This window comes from Pristiophorus japonicus, unplaced genomic scaffold (genome assembly GCF_044704955.1).
Source record: "Pristiophorus japonicus isolate sPriJap1 unplaced genomic scaffold, sPriJap1.hap1 HAP1_SCAFFOLD_710, whole genome shotgun sequence".
NCBI lineage: Eukaryota > Metazoa > Chordata > Chondrichthyes > Pristiophoridae > Pristiophorus > Pristiophorus japonicus.
The window spans coordinates 139,254-154,029 of record NW_027254625.1 but is presented as its reverse complement, the minus strand read 5'-3'; the positions used below and the strand labels follow the sequence as shown (position 1 = coordinate 154,029).

General features: G+C 43.8%; 1 protein-coding gene across 1 annotated transcript in view; it reads right to left on the bottom strand.

Annotated features, from left to right (window-relative positions):
* The window catches only part of LOC139256360 (sorting nexin-25-like), a gene marked incomplete at its 3' end in the record, with an annotated part of 215,905 nt that overhangs the window by 86,578 nt on the left and 114,551 nt on the right, over window positions 1-14,776 (bottom strand). The window contains exon 4 of the mRNA XM_070874206.1: window positions 10,787-11,003. Coding sequence (XP_070730307.1) covers window positions 10,787-11,003 — 217 coding nt within the window. The remainder of the gene's footprint in view (window positions 1-10,786; window positions 11,004-14,776) is intronic.

The following is a 14,776-nucleotide window of genomic DNA, read 5'->3' as shown; positions in this document are numbered from 1 at the left end:
ACTGAGGTGAATGATCAGCCATGATCTTATTGAATGGTGGTGCAGGCTCGAAGGGCTGAATGGCCTACTCCTGCACCTATTTTCTATGTACGTTTCATATCTGCTCTAAACATCCCCCTATGCCCTCTGGTTGCTGATCCCTCTGCCAAGGGAAACAGGTCCTTTCTAGCCACTCATAATTTTATACACCTCAACCAGATCTCCCCTTAGCCTCCTCTGTTCCAAAGAAAACAGACCCAGCATTTCCAATCTTTCCTCATAGCCAAAATTCTTCAGTCCAAGCACCATTCTTGTAAATCTCCTCTGCACCTTTTACAGTGAAATCACATTTTTCCTGTAATGTGGTGACCAGAACTGCACACAGTACTCCAGCTGTGGCCTAACCAGTGTTTTATACAGTTCAAGCACAACCTCCTTGTTCTTGTATTCCATGCCTCGACTAATAAAGGCAAGTACAGGTTGAACCTCTCTTATCTGGTACCACTCCTTGTCCGGTACCATTCCTGGCCGCCGGGTAGCGCATGCGCAGAATACGACCATCAAAATCCTACTTACCAATATAATCTTTCTCCTCAATCGGCTGCCCCCTCGTCGCCCTGCTGAAGCTCCTGCAACCAACAGATCTCGGGCCAGCCGCTCCTCACCACAGCTCTCCCTCCGGGGGGTCGGGCTTACTCTCCCGGGGTCCCCTGCAAACTGACTGGCTGACTGTCGGTCCAGCTAATCGGCACACACTTTCCCCAGCAACAGCACTTAAAGGCACATTCCACCCAAACACGTGACCTCCCCTCATCCGGCAAAATCCCTCGGTCAGGACAGGCCAGGTCCTGAGGGTGCCGGATAAGGAAGGTTCAACCTGTATTCCATATAGGTTGAACCTCCTTTATCCGGCACCCTTCTTAACTACCTTATCTACCCAGTCTGCCACCTTTAGGGATCTGTGGACCTGCACTCCAAGGTCCCTTTGTTCATCTACACTTTTCAGTGTCGTACAACCTTCGATTTTCTCCTCAGTAAAATCCTTGTACTTAAGACAATTGGCTCATTGTACCAAAGAAATCTACAGGCACAGAGTTTTTTTTATTATTGGCAGGGTGTCAACCAATAAGGTGCATGTTATGGCTTGTGTTTTTTTAGGGGTCAATAAAGAAAGAAAGTTGGATGTACGCTCATCGGATGGGCTCATCAGGTAAAGGAGGTAAGTACTGGGAAATGAAGCAATTTTTTCGTTTTATTTGCCCAGTGTCCCCCATCAAGCATTCCCAGATCATTAAAATATGTAACAAGCATAGGAACAGGAATAGACAATTCAGCTCCTTGGGCCTGCTCCATCATTCAATTAAATTATGGCTGATCTGCACCTCAACTCCATTTTCTCAAGATGCAACACTGTATCTACATTGTTCCAGTAATATCGCTCAACCCAGCTCCAACACAAGACAAACACCTGTTACTCCACCAATATGGATCTTTCCATTTCCAACACAGAGCATTCCTTGTGGGCTTTCTGCATGAACCTTTCAATTCTGTGCCAAATGTTAGATAGGTTTGGACAATAGATTCACACTTATTAATCTGGGCTGGGTCAAATCAAAGTCCTGGAGAGGCGTCTCAATACAACAGACCACCTTGAATATAATTTTAGGTTTCAAGAAATAGTACTTTTGCATTTATTATTTCATTGCTCTTTTAATGTAAGTGCTACACATTAGACTATTTCTTCTGCTATAGAATGAATACAAAGCAGTGTGGAGCATTTGCAGACCTAGGTTTGGAAACATTCCTTCACTCATTTTCACTGAATGTCTCGCCTCTGCCTTTTCACTTTCTGAATCTGGGAATAAGAGAGTGTAATATATAAAAGATATATCAGAGTTATCAGCCATCCCACGCACTCAGAGCTAGTCCTCATTATCACTTCAAGCAAAGCGCTGCTGAAGAACACCAATTTTATGTGGAAAAAAAGTGTGCGATCAGACAGAGAGTTTATGTAAAAATTTCAAAACAAACTGTGAGTGGGTAAGGGACTAGAAACCAAACATGTGGAGATGCTGGGTCTGTTTTCTTTGGAACAGAGGAGGCTAACGGGAGATCTGATTGAGGTGCACAAAATTATGAGGGGCCTGGATAGAGTGGATAGGAAGGACCTGTTTCCCTTGGCAGCGGGGCCAACAACTACGGGGCATAGATTGGGGGGGGGGGGGGGTTTCAAGGAGATACGAGGGGAAATTTCTTCACCCAGAGGGTGTTGCGGGTTTGGAACTTACTGCCCGAAAGGGTGAGAGGCGCAGAAACCCTCACCACATTTTAAAAATACTTGCATGTGCACTTAACCTACAGGGCTACAGACCAAGAGCTGGAAAGTGGGATTAGGCTGGATAGCTCTTGGTCGGCTGGCGCGACACAATGAGCCAAAATGGCCTCCTTCCGTGCTGTAAATTTCTATGATTCTATGAGAAGCAATACAACATTGTAGAATATCTACCTTTTACACACACTATGTACAAGTTCAAAGCCCTTTGAGCATCACCATACACTTTTGAGATCTTTTTTTGAAAAGGCTTCTGTAAATACTTATTTCAAGCCTGTTTTACATCACCTTCACAAAATGTTACTTGAGTCCATGTACAGCTATAACAAACCACATGAACGTTAAATGTAATAACGAAAACACAACATGCGAGGAGTGTACAAAATATATTCTAGGAGGAAGAAAGACTGATATAATGTAGTGTCGAATATAGCTCCTTTGGATTAGTGTACCTTCAGTAACAACCTGTATTTATATAGCACCTCTAAGAAAGAAAGAACTTGCATTTATATAGCACCTTTCATAACCTCAGGATGCCCCAAAGTGCTTTACAATCAATTAAGTACTTAAAAAAAAAGTATAGTCACTTTTGTAATGTAGGAAACGTGGCAGCTAATTTGTGACATTCAAGGTCCCACGAACAGCAATGAAATAATGACCAGATAATCTGTTTTGGGGTGCTGGTAGTTGAGGGATAAATTATTGACCAGGACACCGGAGTGAATTCCCATGCTCTTCAAATAGTGCCATGGGATCTTTTATGTCCACCCGAGAGGGCAGACCAGGCCTCGGTTTAACGTCTCATCCAAAAGGCGGCACCTTCAACTGTGCAGCACTCCTTCTGCACAGAAATACCAGCCTAGATTGTATGTTCAAGTCTCTAGAGTGGGGCCTGAACCTACAACCTACTGACTCAGAAGTGAGAGTGCTACCAACCGACCTAAGGCTGACACCAAAGTGAGACAAGGCTGACTCTAAAGGTACCGACCATCCCTAGGCACTGCACAGGCAAAGGAGGGGGAATATGGGAGGTTGCTACCTTCTGAAACCTATAGCTAACGCTCTCCAGCTCTACACTTCTCTCTCCTATTTTAGAAGCAGTCACAGAACCCAGCTTTTTGATTAGGTTTTCGGCCAGGGCTCCCCAATCTTTCCGTTCATGGCTTGGCATCAGTTTCCCTGTCTACTCTTATTTGTGAAGTAACTTGGGACTGTTAATTGCAAGATATAAAAACAAGTTGTTGTTGTAGTAGTAGTATAAAATGAGCTGGCACGACCGGAGCTAAGGAGGTCAGCAATGACAGCAATGAAAATGTCAGTCTGCAGTTGACCAAGGCAGGCATGAGAGTTTTGGCAGCACTGGGGTGAGATAGAGGGAGACTGATGCTGTTTCAGAGGTGGAAGTAGATAATTGTGATGATGAACTGGGTGTGGCGTTTGAAGCCCAGCTCAGGACAAGCCATCATAATAGACACACAGTTTGCATTCAGAAGCAGAGTAACAGACATCATGAAGATAGTCAATAAAAAATTTAACCCTCCCAAAAAAGTGGCAAACCCCTTCAATTATAATTAAAAAAACAAGTTGTGTGCATCCATCAGTTACACCAGATTCTGGCAACTGACCAACTAAAAATTCACAAATACAAAAGCAAAATACTGCAGATTCTAGAAATCTGAAATAAAAACAGAAAATGCTGGAAATACTCTCAAGTCAGGCAGCAAGTTTGGAGAGAGAAACAGAGTTAACGTTTCAGGGCGATGACCTTTGGTCAGAACTGAGAAAAGTTGACCGTTGGTTGAAGAATTATAAGGCTCAGTCTCTCCAGGGAAATTGGCTGGCTGTTGCAGTGGTTAAGGCAGGGCATGTACCGTAGACAAAGGTCAGTCACTACGAGGGAGTGTAGCCTCACGCCAGCCCTGTGCTTCCTCCATCTTGTACTATCTGACATTCATGTATTATAATTTAAATAGTCGGTACCCTGCCAATTTTGTAAAAAAAATTGCATTATTTAAGCCTTACTTTGCATCATTTGAACAAGATGCCTTCCTTTTTCACTTAAGAAAACAACTGAGTGCATGGCAATGACTCACCCTACACCCAGTAAGTTTCTCAGTCATATTGTGGAAAGGTGCCAGTCCACGAAAATATGTTGTGCAGAGGCCAGACACTTAACTACAGCACAACAGGGAATCAATGCAATTGCTAGCTCACTCAAATGATGCTCTTACCATTTTCAATAGTTACAATTTCCTGAATAGAAATTAATCAAAAAATAAAGCACCAAATTAATCGGAACGGCATTCACTCATCCTTTTAGCTCATGAGTTGTGGGATCGATCTCACTCAGATGACAATCAATGGTACAATTCCAGCAAATGTCAATTTCTAGAATTCCGTCTAAACAAAGCTGGAATAAGAAAGGCTCTTGTATCATTTTGCTCTGTGTTTGGCACCAAACACTACTCTGTGAAATTACAAATGTGGACCTACAATCGCAGGAGTCTGCCTTTTGCTGCTTCAGTTCCAGCACTCTGCGCACTCCTGGAATTCTCCCAGTGTCCTATCGCACCCGTTCTACTATCCAGTCCATACCCAGGCCAGCTCAAAACTAGTATCAGTTGCTGATGGCGGGATTCATCACAGCTCTGTCTGTGGAACATAAAGGAAGGGAACACTACTTGGTAGGCGGGGTAAGTCCATTATACAACAGAGGTTCTATTAACACAGTTATTATTAAAACAGAGCCCTTTCATTTGGGCTTATAGAGACCAATATATTCTTGGCTCCTAATACCATTCTCTAACGAGAGTGAGTCTAACCACCACCCCTTGACATTCAACGGCATCATCACCGAATCCGCCACCATCAACATCCTGGGGGTTACCATCGACCAGAAACTTAAGTGGACCAGCCACATAAATACCACGGATACAAGAGCAGGTCAGAGACTGGGTATTCTGCAGCAAGTGTCTCACCTCCGGACTCCCTAAAGCCTTTCCACCATCTCCAAGGCACAAGTTAGGAGTGTGATGGAATACTCTCCACTAGCCTGGATGAGTGCAGCTCCAACAACACTCAAGGAGCTCAACACCATCCGGGACAAAGCAGCCCACTTGATTGGCACCCTGTCCATCACCTTAAACATTCACTCACTCCACCACCATATTAAAACTAAGAAAGGAAATCAAATATATAGGAATAGGAAATTAAGAGACAAACAGACTGGAAGTAGGTCAACTCCTGCATCCTCAAGATATGTCATCTTATAAAGCTGGAAATTCCAGTGTTTATCTAATGGATTCATCCTGGTATGAAATTAGTCTGTATTAATGGCAGTCAAGCACAATGGTCTTGAATGAGTTATTCTACACCTGACTTTTCCCTCAAGCTTTCCTTTACTTATAATCATAGAAGCTTACAGCACAGAAGGAGGCCTTTCGGCACATTGTGCCCATACTGGTTCTTTGAAAGAGCAGTTGTGCTTAGTCCCATAGCCCCACTCTTTGTCCATAACCCTGTAAGTTCCTCAATCTTCAAGTACCTCTCTAAATCCCTTTTAAAATGATTTATGGAATCAGCTGCCACCAGCTTTTCAGGTAGAGCGTTCCAGATCCCGACAGCTCTCTGAATGAAAAAGAATTCTCTTCCTCTCCCCTCTAATTTTGTTTTTCTGGTTCAATACAGATTTTTTTTTTTTTACCCACAACCACCCAATTCTGTACACAATTTAACAAAAATCCCGGATGACTATTTCTTTAGTAATGTTCTACCCAGCGAGAATAGCAATACGTACAATAATACTTGAATGTTTATACTGTCCCTCACATTGAAACCTCTTAGTGTTTCACTGGCAGCAATCCACATGAGCTTTTAAAAGGGAAGTGGATAAATATTTGAAATGGAAAAATTTGAAAGAATAAAACGTAAGGCCAAGGGAATGTTTGAATAGTTCCTTCAAAGAGCCAGAATAGGCACAATGGCCTGCTTCTGTAATTTAAAATTCTATGGGGCGAAAAGAGCTCCACGCTCTGTTTGGGGGCGGTAACCTTCTGGGGACGGGACTTTTACCACTCGGGCCGGAAATCCCGCCAACGGCGTGCAATTGGGCATCTCAGGTGCTCCGCCTTGTTAGAGGGGTGCTCCCGGGTCATCAGCGCGGCGTAGTGCTGACGCGCTACAACTCTCCTCCATTTAAAGGGGAGAGCCACAGCGCACTCTGCAAGCCCTTTGGTAGTACTTCTCCAGCGCTTTGAGATGTTTGCTGTATATGGTCCATGTCTCTGAGCCATATAGAAGGGCGGGTATCACTACTGCCCTGTAGACCATAAGCTTGGTGCCAGATTTGAGGTCCTGGTCTTCAAACACTCACTTCCTCAGGCGACCGAAGGCTGCACTGACGCACTGGAGGCGATGTTGGACCCAGTCATCGATGTCTGCCCTTGCTGATAATAGGCGCCCTCAATGGAGATTGATGCTATAATGAGTCAACAACTCATCATTCCATCATGTAACTACCAGGATGGTAAAAGGTGAACCAGATAGACCTTAGTCCTTTTTTGTGTAGCAGATCCTATGTCTGCAGAAAAAGTTAGATTGCACAAACATCACACATGCTTAGCCACTGAATTAAATTTCCTGCCACTGCTTTTCCTCCAACAATCTCCCATTTTTAATTTTTTTTAAAACTTATAGGGCCCGAAATTAATGGTCCGACTGCCGGCTGCCAAACTCGGCGGTTTTCCTGTTTTTTCGCCGCTCTCCCCTCCGTGGGAAATTGGTGAGGCCCTCACGCCGACAGTTTGGAAGGACCGCTGAGGAGTGTCCGCTGGCGTGCAATGCCGGAAAAAGTCCTCCCGCCCGAGATTCATCCGAGCGATCCTCCGCTCCTGCAGGAGAAAAGACCGCCGCAGGGAAGCAGGTCTTACCCGGACAGTAAGTATGAGGACCTGCAAAAAAAGCTAAGTGAGGTTTTTTTTCTTTATTTATTTTGCAGCGATTTTGTATGAAAGGGACCTCTGACTGTTTTGTGATGTTTTGTTTTTTATTTTTTCAGCCTTTCCCCTCCCCTCCCTGGGCCCGACTCCAGCCTCAGCGAAACTTTCTCCAGGATTGCATTTTCCGCCCACCTGCCGCCCTCTACCACCCAGAATCGGCGGGTTACGGCTGTTTTTGCTGCCGGACGCTTTTTTCCTTCTTTTTTTGACCAACCTTCCGCCCAAAGTACAGTCAGGATCTTAGCGGTCTTTTCGACGGTAAATGAGCAGAACTTGCCTTTGATCAATTTCGGTCCCAAAGTTTCCAAAGATTTCCATCACTGAGGGTTTACCTCACTTCGTGATACAAGACTAAGTGATAGAGATTGATTGCCAAGTTTGTCAAAAACTCCATTATTGTTGTGTCATACCAGAATGGTCGAAGGCGAACTAGATGAGCCATAATCTTTTTTCATTAGCAATTATTATAAAAACCACAGGAGATTACCAGCATGAGATTGAAATATTCCAAAGAGCAGTACTTTGTAATAGCAAGGGAAAGTGCTTGCCCTGGGAATTGCTTAAATTAACTATTAACTATTATGCCAAGCCCTGGCCATTACCCAATTGAAAAAGCAGCCTTCTGCTGCACTCTATCCAGCACATCTTTCTCAGGATCCTTGCCATCTTACTCAGCTGCACAACTTTATAAGACAACTTCTTTAAATCGCTACTAGGAAACGCTCAGGAGGTAAAACATGAAATATTCCATTCATAAAACAGCATCCTATCAGAACCAAAGTGGAAAACCTGCATAATGAACTAAAAATGCTTCAAGACAAACTTCCCTCAACAACAGCAATTAGCCTCTAATGATCACAAGATGTGCCTTAAAAACAACAGGTCAACTTAAAACAATGACGTGCGCACATGCCTGTAGGGCAAGTTCTGGATTTCGGCTGCGTATGCGCTAAAACCCAGAACTTGCGATCTGTCAAGAACTCTTTTGAGGTCCCACATGGCAGACTGGTCACAAAAGTAAAAGCCTATGGAATCCAAGGTAAAGTGGCAAGTTGGATCCAAAATTGGCTCAGTGGCAGGAAGCAAAGGATAACAGTTGACCTGTGATTTTATGACTGGAAAGCTGTTTCCAGTGGGGTTCCACAGGGCTCAGATCTCTTGCTTTCTGTGATATGTATCAATGATTTAGACTTGAATGTAGGGGGAATAATTAAAAAGTTTGCAGATGATACAAAAATTGTCTGTGTGATTGATAGTGAAGAAGAAAGCTGTAGACGGCAGAAAGATATAGATGGACTGGTCAGGTGGGCAGAAAAGTTGCAAATGGAATTCAATCTGGAGAAGTGTGAGGTAATGCATTTGGAGAGGGCTAACAAGGCAAGGAAATGCACAATAAATGGAAGGATACTGAGAAGTGTAGAGGAACAAAGGGACCTTGGAGTGCTTGTCAACAGATCCTTGAAGGCTGCAAGACAGGGAGATAAGGTGTTAAGAAGGCATATGGGATGCTTTCCTTTATTAACCGAACCATAAAATATAAGAGCAGGGAGGTTATGCTAGAACTGTATAAAACACAGCTAGAGTACTGCATATAGTTCTGGTCACCACATTACTGGAAGGATGTGATTGCACTACAGAGGTTACAGAGGAGATTTACGAGGATGTTGCCAGTACTGAAGATTTTTAGCTATGAGGACAGAATGGATAGGCTGGGTTTGTTTTCTTTGGAACAGAGGAGCCTGAGGGGTGATTTAATTGAGGTACATAAAATTATGAGGGGCCAAGAAAGAGTGGATAGGAAGGACCCTTAGCAGAGAGATCAATAATCAGAGGGCATAGATTTAAATTAATTGGTAGAAGAATTAGATGGGAGTTGAAGAGTACTTTTTCGCCCAGAGGGTGGTAAGGATCTAGAACTCACTGCCTGAAAGGGTGATGGAGGCAGAAACTCTCATCGCATTTAAAAAGTACTTGGATATGCACTTGGAAGTACTGTAACCTACAAGGCTACAGACCAAGAGCTGGAAAGTGGGATTCGGCTGGATAGCTCTTTTTCGGCTAGCACAGGCACAATGGTCTGAATGGCCTCCTTCTATGCTGTAAGCTTCAGGTGCAACAACTTGCATTACTATAGCACCGTTAACGTAGGCGATCCTTCAAAGACGCTTCATAGAAGCATAAATCAGACAAAATTTGATACTGTGCCAAAGAAGTAGATAGAAGAGGAGTGACTAAAAGCTTCACCAAAGAAGTGGGCTCTATGGAGGGAGCGAGGTGGAGAGGCAGGGAGGGAATTCCAGAGCTTATGGCCTAGATAGCTGAAGATATGGCCACCAATGTTGGATGAAGGAAGTGGGGGATGCAAGAGGCCAGAATTGGAGAAAAGCAAAATTATCAGAGCATTAGAAAGTTGGAGGAGGTTACAGAGATAGAGGTAAGGGGTAAGCCATTTAGGACTGAGATGAGGAGAAACTTCTTCACTCAGAGAATTGTGAAGCTGTGGAATTCTCTACCACAGAAAGTTGTTGAGGCCAGTTCATTAGATATATTCAAAAGGGAGTTAGATTTGGCCCTTACGGCTAAAGGGATCAAGGGGTATGGAGAGAAAGCAGGAATGGGGTACTAAAGTTGCAAAAATGATCAGCCATGATCATATTGAATGGTGGTGGAGGCTCGAAGAGCTGAATGGGCTACTCCTGCAGCTATTTTCTATGTTTCTAGAAAGGGGCGAGACAATGGAGGGATTTGAACAAGAGGATGAGAATTGTAAATATGAAGCATTGGTACACTAGGAGACATCTATTAGTCACACCTGTAACCAAGATAGTACAGGGTACTTTCAAAAAGATTATAATGAAAAGAAAAACAAATTATACATAACTACTGACAAACATAAGCCCATTGCACTCATCACATTATGTAAGGGAACTATGTATCAATTCTCTATTTTGAGGGTGCTGTTAAAATTATTTATATCAGAATATCACATATTAGCTTAGACAGAATATGGGAAGTGCTGATGGTCACTGAAAGGATTTGTGTTAATTATCTTTTTGTGAACAGAACAGATGCACAAATAATGTTACACGTCCAATTCAACATCCAGTCCACTCAGGTAGCTGTAGCTGACCTCAGCCAGGATGCAGATTGGACCAGTAGAATTACTCTCAGTTAGGTGAGAGGAGATCAAATCAAACAGGATTCCTGTTTGGATTGCTATCCGGTAACCCCTACTGAAAGTGTGAATGGGGAGTCAAGATACAATGGGATTCGGCTACGATATCATCCATGGTTGAATAGCTTATTAGCACTCACCGTCATGATTCACACGAGCTAGTTAGGCTCAGGGCCGGAAAGTAAACAGGGTGCCATGGAACCATACCCCAGTAAAGAGTGAGTAACTTCAGGCAAGACGAGGAGGGGCAAAAATGGGCAATATAAATAAATATGAAGTAGGCATCTCGAACCAATCCTTTACCTTGTGTTCGCTGCCTTGAGGTCACAGAAGTGAGCGAGTACAGTCCGGACCACATCATTACAAACTAGTTTAACTGTGTCAATGTTACTCAGTCGAACGCGCAGCTGCTTTGCCATTTCCCAGAAGTCTTCTGAAAGCATGTGGTACAGATGTCCTTCATCTTTGCTGATCTTCACATACCAGGAAAGGATGTAGTCCCTGTAGCTATAGTCAAAAACTGGAAAACAAAAACACACAACACAAACTGTGAGATCACCCCGAATGTTGTAGAGATGAAGCACAAAAGACGTCGTCATAAAAATCCCCGAATCACAATTCACTCAAGTTATGGACTTCATTGGAAATATAATTGAGTGACCAGGTCGCACAGTGAGTTACAGCCTGGGTCCATTTTCATGCGAGAGCTGGATTTAAATCTAGCCCGGAGAGGAAAGCCGAAAATCTCCATCAGCTGTATGGCTGAAATGATCTCAAACCAGCTCAGAGTGTGAACTTCCATACTAAAAAATAGGCATAAATTAAGAACTAACGGACTCATTTAGAGGTAGCTTGGCTCAGTTTGTAGCAGTCTCACCTCAGTCACAAGGTTATGGGTTTAAGCCAGCACTTGAACCCCTAATATAGGCTGACACCAGTGCAATATTGAGGAAGTGCTGCATTGTCAGAGTGTCAGATGTCAGGTGGGACATTAAACCGTCTAATGGTTCAAGTGGACATTAAAATTCCATAGCATATTCCAAGAACTGGTCCTTTGATGTGCTGGAAAACATCCCTCCTGCGATCAATACTGCCAAAAAAAATTAACTGATCATTGACTTCATTCTGATGAAAGGACATCGACCTGAAATATTGGCCCCGTTATTTATTAGGGTGGTATGAACACCATCGCAAGTCAGAGCTATAAATAGAGCTGGAGCGCCGGGCCCTGAAACATCATGGTGGAGGTGCGGCGAATGAGAAGAGCCAAGGGCCCAGGGGCAGCACGGGCCTGCCCACACTGCGATTTGTGTGCGCACTAGGTCCGTGCAGCAGAGCAGGTCTCCAGTCGTCCTGGTTAATCCTTGCCACTGGATAAAGGCCTAGCTCTGTCTAAACCCGTGTGGTGGCTGATGTGCAACGATCACCACACGTTAAAAAAATTCATGCACAGGCATCTTCCAACCCCCTCAACTGGAATTCAGGACTGGAACATCGGGGCCTTCATTGCAACATCTGTGAACTCCCGTGGAAGCAAGTCATCTTCGTTCAAGGGACCGCCTATGATGGTTCCCAAGCAGGGGAGAAGAGTTCTGGACGGGTTTCCAGAACTCTGTGGAGTTTTAACATGGTGTTGAGCTGCTAAAACATTCACATTGTTTCAATGAGAAGGGAAAGTACCAACTTGGTTTACTATCAGAGGATCACGAACTTGGGACACTCGTATTCACTTCCGAACCACTGACTAGAAAGGGGGAAAGAGGCAAAGGCCGAAGGAGCAAGGTAGGTGCATTCCCCTTCTTCTCACACACTACCTGTGGATAGCATGTTAAACAAAGAAAAAGAAAAACAAGATTATCATGGTGTATGAATAAAGGTTTCAGTTTCAATTTTGAGAAATGAATAGTGATATAATAAAAACTGCGCATCTGTGCAGAAGAGGAACTATGAAGTCTAGTAATAGGAATGACTTGGAAAGTAGAGGTCATGTACTGGATAACTAAATTGTGCTGCCAGTAATAAGCCGCTGTCTTTATTTGCTGTAAATAGCCTGACACCGCAGTCTAATTTATGTCACTGCTCTCAGCAATCTACAGTTATCAGCCTGTAACTGCAGTACATCAGAATTGACATGCAGCTCAGTGATGCCGGAGCGTAAATCAAAGCCTCCAACAGACACACGCGTCCTCATCCTGAACATCCTCGCATGGCATTAAGTAATGGGTACTCCAGAGTTCATACAATAGCACTAGAAATTAGACATTTAACCACACTTTTATTTACTGATCAATGTGGGAGGTCAGGGTGATCACAGCCAATGTAGCTCCACTTTTTAAAAAAGGGAGAGAAAACAGGGAATTATAGACCGGTCAGCCTGACATCGGCAGTGGGTAAAATGATGGAATCAATTATTAAGGATGTCATAGCAGCGTATTTGGAAAGAGGTGACATGATAGGTCCAAGTCAGCATGGATTTGTCAAAGGGAAATCATGCTTGACAAATCTTCTGGAATTTTTTGAGGATGTTTCCAGTAGAGTGGACCAGTTGATGTGGTGTATTTGGACTTTCAGAAGGCTTTCGACAAGGTCCCACACAAGAGATTAATGTGCAAAGTTAAAGCACATGGGATTGGGGGTAGTGTGCTGACATGGATTGAGAACTGGTTGTCAGACAGGAAGCAAAGAGTAGGAGTAAATGGGTACTTTTCAGAATGGCAGGCAGTGACTAGTGGGGTACCAATAAGGTTCTGTGCTGGGGCCCCAGCTGTTTACATTGTACATTAATGATTTAGACGAGGGGATTAAATGTAGTATCTCCAAATTTGCGGATGACACTAAGTTGGGTGGCAGTGTGAGCTGCGAGGAGGATGCGATGAGGCTGCAGAGTGACTTGGATAGGTTAGGTGAGTGGGCAAATGCATGGCAGATGAAGTATAATGTGAATAAATGTGAGGTTATCCACTTTGGTGGTAAAAACAGAGAGAGACAGACTATTATCTGAATGGTGACAGATTAGGAAAAGGGGAGGTGCAACGAGACCTGGGTGTCATGGTACATCAGTCATTGAAGGTTGGCATGCAGGTACAGCAGGCGGTTAAGAAAGCAAATGGCATGTTGGCCTTCATAGCGAGGGGATTTGAGCACAGGGGCAGGGAGGTGTTACTACAGTTGTACAGGGCCTTGGTGAGGCCACACCTGGAGTATTGTGTACAGTTTTGGTCTCCTAACTTGAGGAAGGACATTCTTGCTATTGAGGGAGTGCAGCGAACGTTCACCAGACTGATCCCGGGATGGTGGGACTGACATATCAAGAAAGACTGGATCAACTCGGCTCGTATTCACTGGCGTTCAGAAGAATGAGAGGGGATCTCATAGAAACATTTAAAATTCTGATGGGTTTAGACAGGTTAGATGCAGGAAGAATGTTCCCAATGTTGGGGAAGTCCAGAACCAAGGGTCATAGTCTAAAGATAAGGGGTAAGCCATTTAGGACAGAGATGAGGAGAAACTTCTTCACCCAGAGAGTGGTTAACCTGTGGAATTCTCTACCACAGGAAGTTGTTGAGGCCAATTCACTAAATACATTCAAAAAGGAGTTAGATGTAGTCCTTACTATTAGGGAGATCAAGGGGTATGGCGAGAAAGCAGGAATGGGGTACTGAAGTTGCATGTTCAGCCATGAACTCATTGAATGGCGGTGCAGGCTCGAAGGGCCGAATGGCCTACTCCTGCACCTATTTTCTATGTTTCTATGTTTCTATGATAAGGGTTTCAAAGGTCTCAGATAGGGGAAGTAGTAAAAATAAGCAGTCTAGGTAAAGGAGAGAATATTGGGTGTGGAGATCAAGCAGAGGTTAGGCAGAGTCTCATTGCACCTGAAGGAATGGACAGGGAGGGGGATGGAGTCGGTATAAAGGACGCGGAGTTTATGATGAGCACTAAAACTTAAGGCTTCGGTACACTGTATAATGTTCAGCTGAAGAAAGTCAGGCCTCATCCAAGACCTGAGCCTCAAATTTTCTCGATCCCATTCACGTAGAAATTATGCTGCTATTTATGCCATTTTCTACGGCAATCTTCCAAACTGAAGCTTGCACAAAAATTTCCTGCAGAGTTCATGTGCCTACATTGGAACCTAAATACCAACGTTAAAAAAGTGCAAATTCAGTAACCAATAAGATGGTACTATAGTTCCAATTTTTCAAAAGGGTGATAAGGTAGAACTGGGAACTATAGACCCATTAGCTTGACTTCAGTAATAAGTAAGACGCTTGAAGGCAACATTAGAGATGC